Raw genomic sequence first — 23,133 nt, forward strand, 5'->3', positions numbered from 1 at the left:
GAAAGGGCAAGTGGCAGTGGGTTAAAATATAAAGCCTAGAACTGAGACACAGCCATATAAGCCCATTAGCAAGGTACAAAACATTGCAAATTATTTTGTCACCCACCAACATCATTGCCTTCTTTTACATGAACTAATCCCTTCTAAATAGAATTTCTAGTGTATTTCATGAGTAACTGCATCTTAAAGTAATTGAAATTACCCCTGTTATTAAAAACAAACAAACAAACAAACAGAAAAAACCAGCTAAACATACAAAAAAACACAAGCAGTTTCTGATACTTACAGGCAAAGTATTGACATGAAAAAATGTTAATGCTTTGAAATTTCTATTATTTCTTTGACTTAGAGCTTGTATGTAGATGGGTAGTAGGCAGCACAAGCAAAGTTTGTTTCCATAATGTGACTTCTACTTCCTGGTTGTTTTGATAGAGGTATCACCCTATAGAAATATAGGGGATAATATACATGGTGAATAAATCGGCTACAGCTATATTTTTGTCAGTATTTCTTCTCATAATTCCACTTGAAACTGACCTCCAGTTGGTGAGTCAACATTTTTAGAGAATATGCCCTTTTGTTCTCCTTCACGCTATATTTTTCTATAAGCCTGCTACACCCACTACAGTGAAATTTGACTGTATGCAAAGGGGTAGGAAAAGGCTACTTAAAGTGTTATTTGAACAACTAAGACGTGGGCAAAAGTTCTATTCATTAGTACAAAAGGGATCTGCTCAGAAGTAATGGATTTACCACAGGAATATGCAGAAAACCTACTCAAGGACCCCTGCCAAGTTTTAACATGAGGACTGGGTGGACTAAAATGTAACAGTGAGTTTCAGCCAAATAATCTCTTCTTGATATGAATGAGGTCCTCTGAGAAAAAGCATGATTCAGTAAGGACAGCTTCATAATACAGATTCTATTGCTTCTCTTGTGGATGAGGGTTACATCTTATATCATTTTAGAGCTTAATAAGCATGATATGGTGCATGTTATAAATATAGGCATAGTAACATTGTATTACTGCAGGATGTGGCTGTTTCACTATGCGGAGGAACAGACTAAACCAGACTGTGAGAGTATGAGGATAGGAATTTAAATGAGTTTAGATTTACCTTGTACTGCTTCATGGTCAGTTTGAGAACTGATGCAGACAGGGCGGCTGTTGTCCACCCAAATCCCAACTCTCCAAAGGCGAGATTATTCCAGATCTTTTCTCAGTCTGCAAATATTATGTGTCTGTAATATTTCAGAATTCAAAAGCCAAAGAGACTTGGAGAATTCAAAGAAGTGCAAGAAAATCTCAAATCAACAGGATTTAGTGTAATTCAAGACAAATGTATCTTGTCTCTAGGTCAGTGCTGACAATGCATCAACAAAGAAGCAGGAAAACATAAAACCACATTAAGGAAATCATCCTTACTAAGATACAAAACTGAGATCATAATGCTAATGAATACCCTTTCTTTTTGATTTATCTTTCTTGTTGTTAAAGAGTTAGCCCTAGAAAATAGAAATATTCATTTCCTCTATGAGTTCTATGAGTTCCTTTGAAACTGCATTTTCTCTTTCCATCTTCATTCTTTGACTCCTGACTTTGAATTTCAGGATTGAACTGATTTTTTTTTTTTTTTTTATTTTTTTTTTTTTTCCTATTGTGTAAGTCTATGTTTATTCTACCTAGTGTAATTCTATTTTGTTCTTATAGACAGCAGCAAAATGCTCCAAAGATGTTCACTGAACCAGATGTAGACTCTGAAGTGAACGGCCAAACTCTCACTCACTTCAACAGATTAGGAGGAAGCCAGCTAAAATCAGTGCCATGACACAGAAGGGCACACAGCTCAATCTGTCTTTTTTTTTTTTCCTTTCCTACATGAGCTTATGTGTGCACATGTTTCAGTACAGTAGGAGACAGGACTAGAAGATATTTTCTGGAGCTTCATGTCAATTCTGTCACAATTAACTGGGAGCTGTGTAATAAATACTTAGTTCAGAAGTGTCCCTATGTACCATCACACCCATAATGCCATTACATATTATCAAAAGTTATGATAAAATAAAATGTCAGGTATTGTAGTAAAGCAGCAGAATCCACTGTCATAGTGCTATCATAGCAGGAAGAGAACAGGGGAGATCCATAGCACAGCCAGTACCCAAACTCCTTTCACAAGAAAGATGCACATAAAATAAATCTTAGTGTTGCCCTGAGTATATCACAATCTATCCAGTAGAACAGAGTAACCAATGATATTCTACAGAGTTTTTAAGCACAGACTAAGTAGAATATATTACAGAATTATAGATGCTTATAGAATTCTGTGAAATAATGTGGTTCAAAGGTCACATTTTTCTGATAATTGTAATTGGTGGAGTTTTTATTTAGGCACATATTTAATTACCTTTCTGGTCTGAAATACGGGTCTGGATAAGCATTGTTATTTTGAAGACTAATGCGAACGTATAAAGAGATTCTTCAGATAATATACAAGTTTAGCATGAATTGTTGACTTCATCTGAAGTTGAATTAGATATTTCAATGCTACTGTTTTTCCCTCTCATTTCAGGGTGGTTTCACTCGGAAATATTCTCTGAGTTCCAAAACTGGAACTCTCCTCCCAGAGTTTCCAAGTGCTCAACATCTTTTACTTCAAGGATGCATTTCTAAAGACAAGGTAAAATATGAGCTACTTCTCCTCTGATTTACAGATCAAAAATTGCCACAATGTTTCTCCATATCTTAGCCTTTGAGGTATTGACATGAAAGAGCCAGAAATGTCCATAATCAAACAGAAGTGACTGATTTATAGAGGGGGCAAACCTTTACTAACACCGATTAACTGGCTCTCTGCTGGAAAGATGGTTGAATTATTTACCTATTAACTGACCTAGTATTTTACAAACTCGTGGTATGTAAGACAGGGAGAGCAAAACAAACAAACAGAGTTGTCTTCAATCCAAATGCCTTTGGATTTAAGGTAAATTTTGTTCTGATTAGATCAGAACAAATAATTCACAGCAAATAATTAGATGAACTTTACAATCATTCATTAATTATTTGAAAAGTGGTTGTGAAAATCAGAGAATACAGGGTTTTTTTGGAAGTTAGTACAATTGTATTCCAGAAATAAGTATACAATCTTGCTTAACCAAAGAATCAGTTCAAAGCACTGCTGTTAGTATGCTTTATATCTTTGGCTGCTTTCCTTTGTGATATCTGTATTATATTTCTGTTCACATTATAGACTGCTTTGTTCCTGAACTGTGATAGATACCTTTTTGGGACAAATTGTGAACTTTCAATTTTAAGCTCTAGTATAGGTTGTAATGATGGTTGTCTTGAGATATCTTGCTTTAAAACTTTTTGTTTAATGAGCCCTTCCTCTTAAATTTGCTCCATGTAAGCAGTGAAAACTAGGATTCCTGTTTTGAAGACCTAAACAGAAAGAGCTATCTGTAGTACATATGTTAGATGGAAAGCTTACAGATTATAAAGAAAGTCAGTGAACTGGTGTACTTAGCAGTGTACATCATTTACTGCTGTGAACTCCATTCATTAATTGAAATCTCTCAAACAGCATTCTTATAACTCTTTCATCTGGGGAGCATTTGAGATTCCTTGTGGCCTAAGTACAGCAGCACAAACAAAACTGGATTTTACCACTCCAGCAATGAAGTGTAAGATGAAACTCATTTCCTCTTCATTCTTGGATTGGCACCATTGTAGCTGCTGTGGTATTGGGACCAGATGACAGAAGAGTCCAAGAGGGCTCTAGGGGTGAATCCCTTCTGCAGACAGGCTCCTGGAGTTTTGAAGAGGCTGTGGGAACAGAGATATATTTATGTGTCTCCCTCTCTTTCCCTGTTACTCCTTCTTTATTCCTTTCTTGGTAGTAGGTTTGTTTTTGGTTGTTGTTTTTGTTTTGTTTGGTTTGTTTTGTTTTTTTTTTTTTTGTTGTTTTTAATTTCCTATTTTTTTTCCTCCCTATTTTTCCCCTTTTAGCTTATCTTCCAATGATTATTGAGCTCTCTCTAGCAGTCCACACTGTTATCCCTCCACTTACTATCCCATCACTCAGTCCCCTAAACTAAGATGCATCCAAAATGGACACAGCAATTTTTACATCTCTAACAGAGGACAAAAGAGAAGTAACCTTCCCAAGTCTTTTAAGTAGAGGAAATATGTAATTGATCCTTAGATTATCTGTTGAAGAGAGCACATGCATGAAGTTTGACTCCTTCATTAAACTTTTAAGAGAGTGTATGTAATGGAAATTGCTATAGACTGTACAACTGTAGCAGTCAGTACTAAAATAGATTGATCATTTTTTCATTCTATGTTTCTGAAGAAATATTATTTAAACATCACATTTCCCTCAAAACCTTCAAAAATTATCATACTGTTCTCAAATCTCCTATTTTGCCCAACATTTTAAAATATATGTAGTTATAGAAGCAGCTCTGAAAGTCAGCAAGGTAAATATCCAAAGAAATCTGTATGCTCAGCCTATTGGAATAAAAGCTATTCTAAGTTCATTCAAAACCTTGGTTTGCTGGACCAAACTGGATTTGGTGGAGTGAAAAAGCTGTAGTAAAACTTTCCATGTTTTTGTGCAATAGGAGTGATTTTGCTAACATCCATATTTCTTTCCTGAAAATACTTTACAAGATTCTTGCTTTATAATTTATTACAAATTTTTAAATTTACTGCCATTTTGCACAGACTCTTGTAATAGCTCAGTGGAGTTCTTAAAATAAGGGAACATCCACTTAGATAAATTAGCCTGATGAGATGAAAGGGAGTTTTGCTTTTTAAAGTTCAGTTCCTGTAAGGCAGTGATTAAACTTTGACCAAATGACTGGCAGCTGTTTTCTCATTTGTCCAACAAGATGATGTTTCAGAACACTCATAGACGCCTATAGTAGCCTAATGATTAACTTGCACTACTCTTTAGGATTAATCTTAGCTTTCAGAAAGATGAATTTACCATCTGACTGGCTAATATAGCTATTGCCTTACTTTGATATTCACGTTTTCACATTTTGTAAGGATTCAAATACGACATTTCTAGCAGCAACATTGAAACTTGAAGGTGTTGATAAAAAATAGAGATTTGTGATGTCATTGTTTCTGAAGACCCTACTTGTAAATATGAAATGCAATATAATTTGTATTTTATGGTTAAATTCCGTCTACACAAAGCAGAAACATAGATATCAATTGCAGTACAGGAGAGAGATAAGAAACTCTGTTTAATTATTCTTTCTTCCAAAATAGGTAGATACTCTTATAATGATGTACAAAACACACTGTCAGTGTGTCCTTGACAATGCAATTAATGGGAACTTTGAAGAGGTAAGATTGTTTGAACACACATTCTTGGTGTATATACATAGGGAGCTAAGAAAACATTATTTATGTCCATAATTCTGGTTCTTACTCCTTTAGATTCAGCATTTCTTATTACATTTTTGGCAAGGAATGCCTGACCATCTTCTTCCCCTGCTTGAAAATCCCATCATTGTTGACATCTTTTGCGTTTGTGACTCGATTCTGTATAAGGTAGGTTAGACATTTAGTTGCATGGATAATCTCAGCCACCTTAGATCTTTTATCCATGTAAAAACAGTGTCAAAGTTATAGCAGCAGGATGTCATGCCTGTTTTCTGTATCTGTCTGTGTGAATCAGCAAGAAGCAGAACTCCATGACTACAAGCAGCTCACTAATGGTGAAATCTTTGCCTGCATTTTTGTGTTTAGCTTCTAGCTTGAATGCTTGTGCGCTTCACTAATAAGGCTGAATAAGATGAAAACTGAAGTCATGTTTTTACATAAAATACTATTGCAGTTTCTACCAGCAAAGACAGTCTTCAACATATTAACAAGGTGATTCCACATGTGGATCTACTATGTGAAGGCTATGTGAGGCCATAGTTTCATGGTACAGGGCAGGAATGATGCTGGATTAAGATATACCCACTTTTATTGCCTTTTAGGATTCATTTCCATTTCCATACTTTTAGATGTATCAGCAAAACCCTTTAGTTGGCTGCATTCTGAGCTGATGCAGGTTTTTTAAAGAATAGTAAGAAACATCTGTTTTGTAGAATTTTTATGCCATATGAGCTCTTAGATCTTTTTTTCCAGCATGATCACACACATAGCTGTGCTAGTGAAAATAAGGAACTTTGCAAGGGCATAATTAAGAAAGACTGGACTGGAGTAAAATAAATTGACAAAGTAATGCCACCAAAGTTTTTGTGTCTTTGTTTTCAAGTATTTTAAGTTCCTGTGAAATAGTATATTGTTCAATTAGGAAAGAATTTTCATCCTCTCTTTAACTCATTTTGCAAATATGTATCAGTGAGAGAAAAAAATTAATGGCATAACAGTGAACACTGAGCAGTCAAGGGAAGAGACTTGAGGCTGTTTAGCATTGAGTGCCTTATTATCATGTATCTGTCATTCTTTAATGCACAACGAGGGAAAACTTCCAAGGAAGAAAATACGTATTTCTCAGATGCATAATAAGCTATAAAGTAAGAAAGTAATTACCACTGGGGATGGTAATTACTACCCTGGAAATGACCCATTATACCTAATTTGTTTGCAGAAGATATATTGTACTCTGTTTGTGAGACTTTTTCTGCTTTAAACCTGCTGGCCCAGCAGATGCAATAGTAACTTTGTTAATAATAAATATTTAATGTAATGGACAAAGAAATAATAGAGGAACCCTGGATTAGAAATTTGATAAAGAAGAATTATGCAAAGTTCATGAATTTATCACTGCCTCTCCTCTCTGTCTCTCACCGTATCTTTATTATTATTATGTTAAACATTCTTGTCAGTACATCCAAGGAGTTGTTTCACTGTGTTGTTACCAAACCATCTGAATTTTTAGTGGAAAAATATTTTGACAATATAGGTGATCTAACAACTTTGCCTTCTGCAATAAGCTGCCCCAGAAGGCATGTCAACTGGCAGTTTGTTTTGTTGGGTTTTTCTTTGCCAAACAGTTCCATTATACCACAGTTAGCTATAAGTGATTTGTCATAAACTCTGGAGAACTTCAGTGCAATATGACAGTAGGAAGAGACAGCTAATAGTGCTTGAGGACTTGGGAGACTCTTGAGTATCTGCTTTATGTTGGGACTAACAGTAATGTCTGAAAAGTCAAAATGATTAGGCACTAATCATTCTACTGGCTGCTTTACTGTAAAGCAGGAGTGATAACTATTATTTTACTAACATGCTGCAAGAAAGCATACATTAGGAATGGGAAATATCTAGGTGTATAAACATCTCACATGCACCTATCTAATAGTGATGGGAGAAAGATGAATACAGTGAGAAATCTGGACAGTAGTTTCAATGTCTTTACTTTGTATAAATTCACTGTCCTTATCATTTTACAATCTAAGTAGACAAGAATGAACAGAATGAAGTGTCCAGTGGAAGTTTGATACCATTTTATGTTACCTTTTTGAAGGTTCTTACAGATGTACTTATCCCTGCAACAATGCAAGAAATGCCAGAAAGGTAGGTATAATAATGATGCATTCTAATTGGTTTTTTTCAAGAAAATGGAATATTTCTTGGAATATGTTACAAGTAAGTAGCAGAAATTTTGTAATCTAGAGATTTTTTCTCACAGTCTTTAAGCTCATTTCTGGAAACTGGAGCTCATTGACCATCCCCCTGCCAAGGCAAAATACTATCAGCTGTGAGGACAGCTATAGAAGTAGAACAACCTTAAAATATTAGACAGTATTTTAATGTTCTGTTTTCTGGCTTGTTGAATATCTAGAAATATGTTTTTTCTAGTCTAAAGCCTTGGAAGAGCAAAAAAGAAAGAAATATACTATTGCTGCATGAGAAAAAATAATTATATTTTTTTTTCAGAATATTTTTCAGGTTTGTATTGTATACGTGCTTCATCTGTGCATTTTTTTTTTCATCACAACAACTGCAAGAGGATTATCATGAGTTACCTCTGAATCTTCTCACTTTTTCTTTCCCTTGAAGACAGTCATATTTGGGGTTTTATGACTGTCTAAGATCTTGAGTTTCAGATATCTGTAATGGTTCTTGGATTTCTTAAGGTTTATTCTTAAAGCTAATGGTTTTCAACCTATTTCAATTGGCAGAGAGCTTGCTTTTTTTTTCTCAGAGGAGGTACAGATCAATACATAGTCAGTTTTGGCCTTTTGATGATCAGTCATTTCCTGTTTCAGAGACACCTGAAGAGTATTCCACAGATCTGTCCAGGATTCTGTGAATTATTTTTGAACAAATGCAGTACATTTTGTATTGATATTTCTCTAACATACATTTTTTTACTGTAGTTTACTAGCAGATATAAGAAATTTTGCAAAAAACTGGGAACAGTGGGTTGTTTCCTCTTTGGAAAATCTACCAGAAATCCTGATGGATAAGAAACTGCCAATTGCTCGAAGATTTGTTTCCTCCCTGAAAAGACAGACATCATTCTTACACCTAGCACAGGTAAACAGAATAAGACTTGTACATAAAGTTCATCTTTCTGGCTAGCAGAAGTTAGTTCTTTGCATTTTAAATGTTCAGCCATGGAAGACTTATGCCTTGTAGTTTTCAGAGAATAAGAAGGAAGAGACTATAAATAGATCTTACCTAGACATTCTGAAATTCAAAAATTTGTAGTAGAGCAGGGAGAAAAGACCACGGTTACAGTAAACTACTATCAAGGGAACATTTGGCAATCATATGATAAAGTGGAATATATAGGAACTTTCTTTAGTTCCTTCTTGCCTTGCAGAGGTTCACTGTCTTGTCCACAGTGTCCTTTAGTGAGTTTATCCCTTCTGAATTTTAACTGAAGGAATATGTGATAGATAGCTGAAGGCTCCAAGGCTGAGTTGTTAGGATGCAGATATCTGCAATTAGGACATCACATGGAGGTTTGGCAGATTGCTGACAAGGATACATTACCTTTTTGGAGCTTACGTGATAATGGGGCAAGCTTTTGAGAGAGTAACCTTCAGTCATAACTACAGATGCACTGTATATTCTTCTTGACTTAGGTTTCTGCTGTATAAATCTTAAGACAAAAGTAGCATGTGGGTGGTGGCGTGAACATTATCTGGACAGGAAGGCCCATTACAAAAATATTAGAAGTCTAACGGAAAGAAAACATTATTTCATCTGACCTGCAATAAACACAGCTAAGAAAAGACAGCTACTGATTCTTCTCTGAGGAGAAGCTTCTCAGCATTTTGTCTTGGTTTCTCCTACAGATTGCCCGGCCAGCACTTTTTGATCAGCATGTGGTGAATTCCATGGTGTCAGACATTGAAAAAGTTGATTTGAATAGTATTGGCTCTCAGGCACTCCTTGCAGTCTCGGGAAGCACAGACTCTGATGGAGAGGTCTACAGTGAATGTAAGTCTGTGGTGATGTATTTGAAATGCTAAAATAAATTCACTCTTTATTCCATGCCATACTACAAGGAGATTGGCAGAGAAGAGGAACAAAGACTGCTTTCTCTGATCTGAATGTCCCCAAAATCACATGTAATTATAGCTTAATTTACTGAATATTCAGGCTAGATTACATTCTTTGTTTTTGTTTTTTGTTGTTTTTTTTGTTTGTTTGTTTGTTTGTTTTGCCAAGAACTGATCTATTAAAAAAAACCAACCAACCAACCAACCAAACAAACAAACAAACAAAAAAAAAAACGAAAACAAAACCATAACTTTCTGTGAAGGATAACAGCTATTTTAATAAAGAAAACTGAGTGAAGTGCAAGTGCAGAGGATGATTTTTTTCTTTTTCCAGTTAATTTTATATACACTTGCTACTGAAAAAAAGACATGAAGCTATATTTTTTTAAAAAACAATTCTTGTCATGGGTTGCATGTTGACCAGGGTTTGGAGAACTGAAAGAATAGTAGCAAGGTCTTGTCTTCTGTGGACTGTTATTTTGATCAGAAAACTTTGCTCTCTTACATAATGAATCACAATCCTATTCAGGCAGTTTCTTATGAATTGGAAATAGAGAAGTTAACTTGTGAGATGTAAAGAAAACCAAGAAGTCTGTCACATTACAGACAAAGCTGTTCTACTAAACTTAGTAATAGATAGGTTTTCAAGGATAAGCTTTAAAATGAATGTAAAACTCTTTTGCTTTTATTTTCTTGTAAAACTTTTTTGCTTTTATTTTCTTGTAAAACTATATTTTATCATTGTAATGCTAAAATAAGTGAAATGTATATGCATTATAGATGTTTGCTTGCTTACTTCACTGAAGAGTTGTTCATTTCTTCACCACTCTAATTCTTTGCTTTTCCTTTCCATTCCACAATATTGTCATATGACTGGTGAGTGGCTTTTTCTCATGGAATGATATATTCTCTTTTTATACATGGTAGATGACTCTATTACTGTATTCCAAGAACTGAAGGACCTTCTAAAGAAGAATGCCACTGTGGAGTCATTTATTGAATGGCTGGATACTGTGGTTGAGCAAAGGGTTATCAAGGTACCTTTCAGATATTGTGTCTGACTCCAGACTACTTAATTAGTTTTAATTAACCATATTGAGTGCTGTTGAATATTTCTAAATTTGTGAAAAAAACTAAGTAAGGTGAGCCAAGGTTGTTCCTTAGAGAAGCAGATTTTTCTTTCATATTACTGAGATGTTACTGCATGTAATATAGGTTAGTACAATAGATGGACCCAGAAGTAGCTAACTTGTGGAAGGTTTTCTAAAGAGACCAGAACTGAAGATACCATGTCATTTTTTCACAAGGTGCTTAACTTGGTAATTGAGGCTTTTAATGGGGTTGGTTTTTCTTCACCAGTTTTACAAGTTACTTCATAGTCACAAATATTTTATACATGTATATTTACAAATGATCACACTTTCTTAGGGACATAATTTAGCAGAGGGTTGTTAAAGTTCATATGGTCAGGTTGCAGTTGGACTTGATGATCTTTAAGGTCTTTTCCATCCTGAGCAATTCTATGAGATTCTACTACAGTTCAGAACAAAGTAACTGAGTTTTCATCTGTAGCTCAAGGAATATATATTAACCAAATTTGTGAGTTAATGTAAACCACCAGAAACAAATGTAGCATGTGATACTGCTTGCTAATAGCTCTGAAGACTTGTCTTTTTATCAGGTCCGATGCTGTCTGGAAATGCTATGATACTTTATCCACCATTTTAGGGACCACCTTGACATGAATGGGTGTGAAAGGAGGCGGTAGTGCAGTTAGCTTTGACTTGCAGAAGAGTGCCTCTGCCACTTCACAGGAGCTGACTTGTTATTTTCCCTTTCTTTACTTGTTTTCCCAAATTTCAGTAGGTACATTAATATTTTCTCTGAGTTTACAAACATTCACTATCATCTCTGAGCAGCACAGTGAGATGCTTTGGGTGAGTAGGACAGTAGAACCTAACCAAATTCTCGGAAGCACTTGCCTGAGCACAAAACACATGCTGAAGCGGAGCAATCACAATTTATTTTAGAACAAATTGATTACAGTCTAAAATTGACTCTCCAATTTCAAAACAGAATTCTCAATTAAAAAGACAGGTAAAATCAATGAAGCACTCTCCTGTTCATTTTCTTCTATGTAATACTGTATTATTAAAATTAAAAGGTATGTTTCCTAGCATTGTTCTCCTGTAGTTCGGAGTAAGAAATACCAGCAAATCATGATATCATTCTAAATCAACTGAGTAGGAGCTGAGCATTTACAGAACATGTAATCCTTGTAATGTTGTCTTCTGTCCACACTAAAGTATGCTTACTCTCAAACTCAAGCGACATTTCCCATTTACTTGCTATTTCAGAAAGCAACAGTGCATACTTTTACCACATGAACAAATCAGAGCATGAAGTGAGCAGCACTAAAAGCCCCACTATTACAATAATAGGCACATCATTTTATAAGAGAAAGCCTGGCAGGTATTACACTGAAGTATAGAAACTAATTTCCATTCCCTTTTTGTATGGAATAACATGGCACCAGAGGATATTTTTTTCTTCTTGTCCTTTACATTTGTACACGTACTTAACTATTTCCTATCTTCATTACTAGAATATGAGTTTTTTTTATATTCCTTCAGGCCATAGCAGCGTTCAAGTGGTAAGCAGTTTACTTAATTGAATGTGGTCAGATCTCTACTCTGGTTGCACTGAAAAGAGTGAATGCTGCTGTTTGTCACTTTAGGACAGACTTATGAAGACAGTTTAAATAAGGCTGCTTGATCTCCTCTGCCACATGAGCTTGAGTCAAGAAATCCTCAAACTTTTAAGCATATTCATTTCTCCTTTCACCTTTTCTGTGTGTAGAAAGCATAACTACTACTTCTGTCTTTCAGGCAAGCAAACAAAATGGGAGGTCATTAAAGAAGAGAGCTCAAGACTTTCTTCTCAAATGGAGCTTTTTTGGTGCTCGAGTGATGCATAACCTCACTTTGAACAACGCCTCAAGTTTTGGTACCTGGACTTTGTAAAAACACTCATATTTTTGTACATATGTGCCAACATTTACCCACCTTATGCTATTTTCTCAGCAGAGGATCCTGTCCTAGCCTAAAGATTTTTTGATCAAAGCCATAAATACTGTGTAATGTGCTTTCAAACTAACATTTCACAGTAAATGACAGAAATAATTTATTGGTGATCTGTGTCTCATGTTCATTTTCCACGATAGTTTTTATTTAGATTGCTGTTTGATATTGCCAGGCCATTTGCAAGCTGGAAACTGTATTCGCTTTAATCTGACACTTACACTGAAGCAGTAACTACATATCTTGATAGAAGACAGACAATTCTAATTATTTATTTTATAAATGGACAAAAACAAAACAAAACAAAACAAAAACCCTACTGTTATTGTGCATAAGTTGTTTGTTTGTTTGTTTGTTTGTTTAGAAGAGCAAAAAGAATTTGACAGGTCAGTTTTGTTTTCACTTCTGAAATGAGCAAGCATTCAACAGCATTTTGTGGTTTTTAAAAATTAAGGTTCACTTGTCTGTCTTTAGAAATGTTTATGTTTCTGAGAACTCTCAGAAACCGTATTTTATAATATAGAAATTTTGCTAGAGCAAATGAAATTAACTTTAAACACAGTACATCATTTCTCAGGTTATCTCTGTAGTTGTAGGTACTTCATTATCTAAAATTCAGCAGCTATTTTAAATGTCTACAAGGACAGGCACATTTTTAATGTGATACATCCTTGAAATAAGGTCGAAGACTTCATCAGTTATTGTCTGGTTACTTAGCACAAAGCAAACAGAAATAGAGCAGAGGCATTCTATCAGACTTCAGCCTTATCTAGCTCCACTGTGTGCTCTCTTCAAGTATAAAGCATGTCTCACTTTCATCAGTATTTTTCTTTGATGTAATTAGTGGTCAAATAGCCTACAGGACAGTAAACAATTGAGCTAGGTGGGCCAGTGCAAAGAGAGATTAGAGCTAGAAGTTAGGCACTATCCAGTGTTGGTCTTGCCAGGTCATTTAAAGTCCACAATTATTTGTTTGTTTCACCAGCTTCTTGTAGAGTGTTGAGAGATGGTCACAAAGATAACTTGACTACTCTCCCTCTTTCTCCTCCTTAAAGGTTCTTTTCATTTGATCCGCATGCTGCTAGATGAGTACATCCTGCTTGCCATGGAGACACAATTCAACAATGACAAAGAACAAGAACTCCAGAATCTATTGGACAAATACATGAAAAATTTAGGTAGCTAGAGCTTGGTTCTTTTGAATGTATTCCTGCATTTTTAGAAAACTGCTTATTAGTTTAAACAAAAGTAGATGTATGCTCTTTTTTCCTGAAGTTGTAGGTTTAGGTCACGTTGTCAGAACCACTTGAAACGACTGTGACCATCAACTCAGCATTTCATTCACACCATCAACCATAGTTGATGTTCAGTTAATAAAATTTATGGGAAGGGAATGTTACTGTGCAGGATCACTGAAATGATCTTGTGTGCAACTAACACTCATGTCATTGCAACTGAAGGGCCATAGACTGGTGTGAAAAGTATGTCTATAGTAGAGAGCAGAAATTCCCAATCCAATTTTTCAGCCAAATCCAAAATGCGTAGTTACACCTTGAACTAGGAACGTATTCTATGTTATCAAAATATGAAAGTCCCTTCAAGTTTGGAACACAAGGTTGGAGTTGTACTTAACAACTGACTGAAATACTACTGTGAAAGAGAAACAAAAAGAGCTTGAAATAACATCCTTAATATTTTGCTGCTACTGGGATTCTTCAGAATTAGGCAGTTGGAAGACATGTGCTCAAGGTCTTCTGGTATAAAATGAAGCAATATTAAGAAATGGCATTTGAACCCTAAGACATGGATTAAATTCTCGTCCAAGTTAATCCCCAAAAATGTAGTGAAATTCCATTGGATTCTGTTGAATTTATGTTGATTAACAGTAGCATCTGTAATCAGCATAGAAGTCTTTGGTTATTTTTACTCTATTTAATCTGCACTGTGCTGCAAGAAACTTGCATAGAATTTGTCTGACATTAGATGGCTGCACCTTTTCTCTTCATCCTCAGGAAAAGCCTTTGTAGCAGTTGCCTTTTCCTGAGACGTTTTGGTGAAGTCCTATAGTGTAAAGCCACGATGTCCAGAAAAATAACAAAATTTCCACTGAATTTATCAATAGTATGTGGAAAACTTAAAAAGCTACTGATGATAAAAAATGCTTTTGTTCTAGACATCAGTATGAAAATAGATATGCTTCAAGCATTCTAAAACTCTCATTGTTAAATCTTTAAGATGTGTTATCATGAGCCTCAGTGTGATTTACTTGACTTCATTGCTGACATGTACTTCAAGGGAGTAAATCTGATTCATATCCATACTATGATGATTTCAGTAAGGAGCTGATAATAACATTGATGTGTATTACATAGATCTGTAGCCAAGGAATGTGATTTAGACAATATCCATTCTGATCTGGGAAGATTAAGGCTAAAGCAATATTTATTTTCAATTGCATACAAGAAATGGAGGCTCCACTGTTTTTTAAAATAAGCAAACCGAGTTTATGAACAAATCAGACAGCTCGTGTGCTATTTATGTATTGGTGTTGAATTTATGTGCAATGAGCACACATAACAGCCACCAAGAGTTTTCCACTTATTATTCCAGATGCAAGCAAAGCCACCTTTACTGCATCACCGAGCTCTTGCTTCCTAGCAAATCGTAACAAAACTGCTTCTCTGCCCAGTGATGCTTCAGTCAAAAATGAGTGTCTAGCAGAGCAAACTTATGTGTCCTTGTCAGCTAGTCAGCCTAGCAGTGTGACTTCAGATCTGAATCCTTTTGCCACAGGAGACGGTGAGAATATGCAGCTGACAGGTATGTAGCAGTTCTCTTAGTCCTTCCTTCCCTTGTTTGCTTGTTAGTCTTTCAGTTTACAACAGCACATTACTGTAAAATGAACAATGACGATATGCATGGTCATTTATGGGAAACCTCTGGTGGTAACATTCCACAAGCTCACCATCTGTGCTGATTCATGGAAGGGAGCAATTTTAGAGATCTGCCAATAATACATCCTCTTGATACAATGATAAAAATATCTCATATATCGTGGCTTGATGAGATTCGTGTGAGGCATAAACAAACATAACATCCTGAGCATACAGGCTTTTAAATGCTGGAATTTCACACTGAATGTGCCAGTCTCCAATCTGGCAAATGGCATTCAAAGCTTTCTAACCCAAAGTCATGTATTAAAGAACCTACATTGTGTAGGTGGGAGCCAAACCATACACTTAGTAAAGATTTCAGATGGTAACATGCACTTCTCCAGAGGGTTAATGTCTTAACGAATCTACTGTATTCATTATAACTGCAGTATGAGCAGTTGTGATGGCTAATGCTTATTTATTGCAGGTCAGATGGAGCTGCCTCAAAACACTGGCCACCTGATGACTCCACCCATTTCACCAGCCCTGGTCAGCCGAGGAAGTGTTATCAACCAGGGGCCAATGGCTGTGAGACCTCCAAGTGTAGGCCCTGTGTTATCCACACATTCACAGTGCTCTTCCTACTCAGAACCCCTTTATCAAACTTTGTCACAAACTAATCAGAACTACTATGGAAACAATTCCAGTTACCAGGCTATGTTCAGAACTCAGGCCCATTCCACTTCAGGAATTTACCAGCACAGAGCAGAGCACGGCCGATTCAATGCTTTGAGTGAACAGCAGTTATCCAGAGACTACTTCAACAATAGTTGTGCTGTAACTCCATACAGTGCCAGATCACCTTCCAGCTATTGTCCCTCATCCATGACTCAGGATGCACACAGTATGCAGTTTCTGAATACAGGAAGCTTCAATTTCTTGAGCAACTCAGCATCTACTTGTCCAGGAGCAACATATCCCCCTAATGCTTCCAATGGTATAATACATACTAAGAATGTTTTATCTTTCCCTTTTGTTTCTCTTTCCTTGCTGGAGTGAAATGCTTTCTGTCTGCCTTTTTTTCTATGGAAGATATTTCAGCTCTTATTTATGCCTTCATGTTTTTTACTTCTCTGATGATGTGCGTACATAGTAAAACAGCTTAACAAGCTACTTCAGGATTTATTTTCCTGTGGGGAATCCTCAGTTGACATCAAATGCCTCTGCTACACCTCTACCAGTCTTCCTGTAGCACCATTGCCATGTCTTGCACAAAACAAGAAAAACTAGGATGACTTTGCCATTTATCAATCTCTTGAAAATCCCCCAAAACATTTACTATGAAACTATTTCCCAGAATTCAAGAGTAAAGCTTTTGCCACAGTCTTCTTCAGAGATGTAGTCAGGAAAGAACACCACTCTCTTCTGGAGGAAAAAATACAATGGAAAGAATATTGCTCATATGTGAGTTTGTATATGACAAGTATGTATTACCATGAATTTATTTTTCTGTGTGTATTTTCCTTGTTTGTCACTTTCAGAAGGGATACTTAACTCTCCTCCACAAATCCACATGACTGATAAGAGTCCACATGGTGTCTCTTCTGGCCACTGATTGCAGGGTGCTGTTTAATTCTGAATTTAGAATGTGATACAATGGAGATGCAGTTCTGTACTGAAAGCACAACTGAACTAGGATTTGTTTTGCTCTGATGTTACCTATCCCCCTTTTGGGTCCATCACTGCATGAGATATTAGGGTGACTAGGCCATGTGTGTATGTAAATAGAATTATTCTCAAGAAACTCAACCAATAACAATTACTTTGTGCTCCTACTCTACCATTTCTCTTCAATAATAATTTCACTCTACTTTCTTTTTTCCAATCTCCTGTCAATAGGATATTATGGAAACAATATCAATTATCCAGAATCTCACAGACTTGGATCAATGGTGGATCAACATGTTTCTGTAATCAGCAGTGTAAGTAGCATTCGATCATTGCCATCATACAATGATACACATGATCCACTGAATATCTTGGATGACAGCGGAAGAAAACAAACAGGCTCATACTACACAGAGTCCTCACCTTCAATTGTCTGTCGAACTGCTATGTGTAAGTATATCCAAGGAGGAGTTAAGAACTTCTTAGCACCTTAACAGGAGCTGGGAGTTAAACTGTAGTTCATATGTATAACGTCTAAGATGCAATATAAAATAAAATAGCTAAGTTCGTGGGATGTGTCCTAAGATGTTTCCTTAGATTTTCAGGACAGTGGGCTGAATAACTCTTTGTTACTTTTAAGAGAACTGTGATTCATTGTCCTCAGGATTGAAAAGGATGGCCTAAATTGCAGAAAATTATGTATTAGGAAGCTCTTTTTAACTATTAAGTGAGCTAATAATGAACTGGACTCCTCTAAGGGCTCTTCAGGATCCTTACTGTCAAGCAGATCAAATGAAACCTGGCTCACTAATGTCTGGATGTATACTTTCTGTATTATAGCCTCTTCCTCCCTGTTCTCCAATAACTGTGTGAGTTAGACAGATTTCCTACTGACAGTGAATTACAGGTGAAATTACCTAATTACCAAATGTGTGTTTTGGTATGTACATTATACAAATGGTAGCTGAGTTGGGTCTTGCATTCCCAGAAGACTGAAATGTCACGCAGAAGAGGTAAACTAGGGCACAGCCTGTTAATTTCTCCACAGGGTTACCTCTTCCTATTACTCTTACTTGTTAAGCATACACAAAAGGCCGGTCATTATTGCCTCTTTAAGGCTTTGCAAAGATTTAATAGTCAGGTTTTTTTAAGGCTGCTAAAGAGAAGGGGGAAGGAATCCAGAACCACTAGAGGGGGATTGTGCCCACCATCTTTCTTTTGTATGTTCTGTTATGTGCTAGGTGATGATGGTGGTACCATCAATGAATATGGACCTGAATGGTGCAAGATATGAAAAGATATTACAGCAAATATAAAAAGCTTTGCAGTTTTCATGGAAGACGGTTCATATTCAGGGCCATAAATGGATTTTTATCAGAGTTCACTGATGCATTAGTTTTGGTTTGTTCCATCATGCTATTCTCTGACAGTGTGAAGAGCCACAGAAGAAAAACTGTAGAAGTATATGTAAATTCAAAAGAATAAAACAGTTGAAATGTCAGTCTTCACATGGTGCACCTGGTAGATCAGGGTTTCTTTCAGATGAGGTTGTAATGTTCTTGATGTTGCTTGTTTGTGGTTTTTTGTTTGGGTTTGTTTGTTTGTTAATTACAGTAGATAGAAAACTTGCAATTATGTTAACCATTATTTTTTTTTTTCCCCACAGCTGCAAACATGCAAACCACATCTTCTTCGCAGTGTATGTATGGAACACCTAGTCAGTTCACTCCTCAGGAAAATCTGGAGTCCCATGAACCACCAAACAGGGACATGGTATCATCTTTACCACCAATTAACACAGTCTTCATGGGAGCAGCTGCTGGAGGAACCTGAACTGGGAGAGGCGTGTCAATATCTTAAGCTTACTTCAGACATTAAGGCTGTGATGACAATCCGTTTAGGTTGGCGGAATACAGAAGTATTACATATAACTGGAAAACGAACCATTTTAGGGATTTTAGCACTCCTTCATGCAGCAGAGCAGATGTATTCACTTTTTTCCCTACTTGTGAATCACTCAGGATTGTTTTCATTACAGCTTTTCAGCCAGAAGTTCAGGGTGAATATAAAGAACTAGTGATTCTTGACAGCAAGACTAACTTGTAAAGAAATGATTACAACTCTTCCTAATTTATTAAAAATGGTATTTTAGTCTTTCACATATCTTTTATATTAAAATGTTTATTTAATGCCTGTGTTGCTCACTATTTATTAGGACAACAGAGTAACTGTTTACTTTCTCTTATTTGACAATTGTCAAATTGTATCCTACCTCCTATGGAAATGTTTACAAGGTCAGTTTTTACTGTTTAAAATGAAACTAAGCCAAATTCTTTTTTTTTTTTTTTTTTTTTTTTTTTTTGAAAACTAATTTCAAGTGTCTAGTGCCTACCTGTGTAAGTGAAAGTTCTCAGGAAATAAATAAAACATACTGTGGGATTTTTTTCTTTTGAAGTAAACTGCTTTCTCTTAAAGCCAACAAAACATGCAAATATCATTAGCTAACCAATGTCAGTAGCCTGACACTGTAAGTGGATAACTGAAACAAATGAAACTATGGCACAAAATGTCATGAGATTTTTCAATATTACTTGTGGTTTGAGCCCCAGGTTTCTACCGGTGGAAATTCACAAAAAGGTGTCCATTGTATTTCATGAACTCAGGAAAGCTGTGGATGTTCAACTCAAGGATAGTAAAGATGATTAAATGCGTTGCAGCTCTCCAGATCAGCTGTTTTAATAGAAAAACTATTTTATGACTGCCATGATATTCTGTATACAAACACATACTTACATACTTTTCTGAAGAAGCAAGGTGAAGAATATTAATGTTATTAAAGAGGATGAAGAAATTAATACACTTATAAAACAAGCTTCTTACTACATGTTCATTAAATAGCATGTGTTATAAACATCTGGACACATTGTCAGATTCAGATTTGAATTTAAGTCCAGACCTTCTAATTGTTTGAGACTGTTTTGTGTCCATTTTCCTTTAGCATTTCTTTGTAATTAAATTCTGACTGTAGGAAAACAATTAAACAAGCAAACAAAAAAGCCAACCCCAACTGAAAGAAAGAAGCATTGACTGGAATAACTCATGAATAATTCCTGACATAAAATATTTCATGCAGGTTTGAGAATTCAAAGTTCAGTAATTAAGGAGAAGACTCCCATTCAATTGCTTCCCAATTCAGGGTGAAGTCTTATGTTGAAACCAAAATGCTGTACTGATACGGGAATGTTTTAATTTCAACAAAAATTCCCAATGATATGCTGTGGGGCAGGGCTTTACAGCAAGTGAAGGAACTACTGAAAAATTCTTATTTCTTCATAATTATTTAGAACTTCATGTATTTTCTCCTAATATTAATGTTCTAAAAGTCAGGATCCTCATCTAGTCGACACAAGTTTCAGCTGTAGTCAGAGTAAAGAGATCCCTCCCATTCCAAGTGTGATCAGATGGGGAAGGGGACTGAGAAGGGAAGAGAGATGCCACTTTCCTGAAATGCTTGGCTCCCTCCACAGACAAATGGCAAAGCTTATACTTTAAACTGGAATCTTCTAGATGGTTGAATTTATGTGAGTAAATATGTGTAATTGAGAGGAAGTAGGCAGCCACTAGCCAACAGAGTCTTAGTCCATCAAGTCCTACATAAAAAGCACAACTGACGGTACATAGTGTCTCCTACGTAATTTATATGCATCATTTCCAGTCATTTTTTTATGTGGGCCATTTCACATTCATATTTTTATTTATTTATTTTTGGGAACATAAACTAATTTATCTGTACTCCATCTGAGATAAGAAAGAATAGTCTACCATTAAACGTGCAGATTCTCATGATGACTGAAAAACTTAGAGTAGCATGAAGTATCACACTATTGTAAATCACAGGTCATTATCAAAAGCAAAGAGTTGGGAAAAAAACCAAGCCACCCTAATACTCAAAGAGAAACCTCTCATAGCATTGCATAACAAGGAAAGAAAAAAATGTGATAGTTGTATCCAACAAGACAAAATGAGAAACTATCATCTTATGACTTTATGACCTGTCAAATATGTAGTTTGATAAACTCAAGAAGTTTTACCCATAGGAAGAAAAATCACTCTCTCTGTTCCTGGGGATAACTCATGAAGATACTTACTTTTGCTTGCTTAGCAGCATCATGGTAAATAATGTTGAGAAAGGAGTGGAGCCAGGAGTTGGGCTCAATAATCCATATGGGTCCCTTCCAGCCAAGAACATTCTATGATTCTGTGAGTGACAAGTTGGGGTTCGTGGTGTGTAATTACAATTTTATGTGTGCAACAATATGTTGTTTATAATATATACGGGTCAGAAAACCTGAGACAAAAAATAGTAGATACTGAGTATAATCCACATCAAATGTATATGACTCAAAAGTGTTTTTTGTGTGCGTATTTGTTTTGTTTTTCTGTGAGAAGGGAAAAAGAAAAACAAAATTTTTCTGGTCTATTTATCAGTATCAGTGAATATGAACTGGTGCTAAAAGATGGATGAACAAGTCAAATCTGATGTCACTTCTACTGCAAAACTGTTTCTAGTACAAATACGACCCAGCAAGAAGCAATATTAGAGAAGAACCTACAGACTTTTGTGATATGACTGTGACTCTGCCTAACAGTGCAGTGGGGAAACTTACATATTTTGTGCTGGAAGTTCTTGTTCACAGAAGACAGGATAATGGGAACTTTGCTGTAGACTCAAAAGTTGCCTTTACCTTCAAGTGTGTAGAGAATGCACAGTGAAATTATTTATACTTTCAGAGGACTAAACTGGAAGGAACCTGCACTGAGGTGCTGGTTTGGCACAATCGGTTCTCAGTTTATGTTCCACAATGGACCTGTGCATCACACCGTGTCATGGTTATCTCTATATGTGTCCATGACAGGGCAGAGAAGGCTCACGGGCCAAACAGCCCCCCCAAAAAGGGGGGTGGAGGAAGAAAGGGTAAAAGGAACAAAGAGGAGAAGAAAAAAAAAAGGAGAGGAGAGGAGAGGAGAGGAGAGGAGAGGAGAGGAGAGGAGAGGAGAGGAGAGGAGAGGAGAGGAGAGGAGAGGAGAGGAGAGGAGAGGAGAGGAGAGGAGAGGAGAGGAGAGGAGAGGAGAGGAGAGGAGAGGAGAGGAGAGGAGAGGAGAGGAGAGGAGAGGAGAGGAGAGGAGAGGAGAGGAGAGGAGAGGAGAGGAGAGGAAAGGAGAGGAGAGGAGAGAAAGCAGTGGCAGTGATCTAAGGAGGAAAATTAATTTACTGTTTATAATAGCAGAAATACAAGTTAAGTGGGATTAAAGCTAATAAATCAAATAAATGAGAGAGTTTCTGAAAACTGATGTTCTTACTCTGATCCACCAGGGAACAAAAAAGATAGTCTCGTGACTTCCAGAACTGGCTGCATTTAGTGTGAGCTGTTGAGCTTTGTGAAACTCACTGCCAGACTATCTGATCTGATTCCCTCAAGGTCTAGTCTTAGGAGAAGATAGAAAATAATTGAAGTTCTCATTTGGAGATAGAAGAAGACAAGGCTGGAGTCAAGTTTAGAAGGAACTTTCAGAGTGAGAATAATTTGAAGTTCTAGATCCAATTGTCAATTAGTTGTCTGAGGCTGGTACAGGGGAATTTAAAGTCATGGCTAGGGTTCAAGCCAGCATAAACTGATGAATCTGAACTAATTATGGATGTAAGACATTTAAGTATCTATACTCATTCCTAAAATTAGCAAGAATCACTAACATAATCATTAGCTTCAGGTAAGAATCAAAATAAAAGACTGGAGCTAGATCAGTAATGGTGTGAACCAGGATCAATATTCAGTCTAGGAGACAGTGTGGAAAAGAGAGTGCAGCTCCTACAATGAGAGTCTCAGAGTAGTTCCTCATGTTACTACTGGGCATGTGTTTAGTCTAATGCTTAGACAGGCTTAAGTTTTGGGTTGTGTTTTAGGTTGCTTTAGCCTTGTTAACCCAAATTACTTGCAAGTCTGAAAGAACTCATCAGTGCAGGATTA

The 23,133-nt window shown here is 36.3% G+C and overlaps 1 protein-coding gene across 1 annotated transcript in view; it reads left to right on the forward strand.

Annotated features, from left to right (window-relative positions):
- The window catches only part of RFX6 (regulatory factor X6), a 34,270-nt gene extending 15,330 nt beyond the window's left edge, over positions 1 to 18,940 (forward strand). The window contains exons 7-19 of the mRNA XM_072333061.1: positions 2,571 to 2,678; positions 5,282 to 5,359; positions 5,453 to 5,566; positions 7,497 to 7,546; positions 8,353 to 8,512; positions 9,280 to 9,424; positions 10,414 to 10,523; positions 12,375 to 12,492; positions 13,622 to 13,744; positions 15,177 to 15,386; positions 15,927 to 16,436; positions 17,339 to 17,557; positions 18,774 to 18,940. Of these exons, the coding sequence (XP_072189162.1) occupies positions 2,571 to 2,678; positions 5,282 to 5,359; positions 5,453 to 5,566; positions 7,497 to 7,546; positions 8,353 to 8,512; positions 9,280 to 9,424; positions 10,414 to 10,523; positions 12,375 to 12,492; positions 13,622 to 13,744; positions 15,177 to 15,386; positions 15,927 to 16,436; positions 17,339 to 17,557; positions 18,774 to 18,940 (2,112 nt within the window). The remainder of the gene's footprint in view (positions 1 to 2,570; positions 2,679 to 5,281; positions 5,360 to 5,452; positions 5,567 to 7,496; positions 7,547 to 8,352; positions 8,513 to 9,279; positions 9,425 to 10,413; positions 10,524 to 12,374; positions 12,493 to 13,621; positions 13,745 to 15,176; positions 15,387 to 15,926; positions 16,437 to 17,338; positions 17,558 to 18,773) is intronic.
- Positions 18,941 to 23,133: the final 4,193 nt, after the last annotated feature.

Source organism: Excalfactoria chinensis, chromosome 3 (assembly GCF_039878825.1).
Source record: "Excalfactoria chinensis isolate bCotChi1 chromosome 3, bCotChi1.hap2, whole genome shotgun sequence".
NCBI classification, from domain to species: domain Eukaryota; kingdom Metazoa; phylum Chordata; class Aves; order Galliformes; family Phasianidae; genus Excalfactoria; species Excalfactoria chinensis.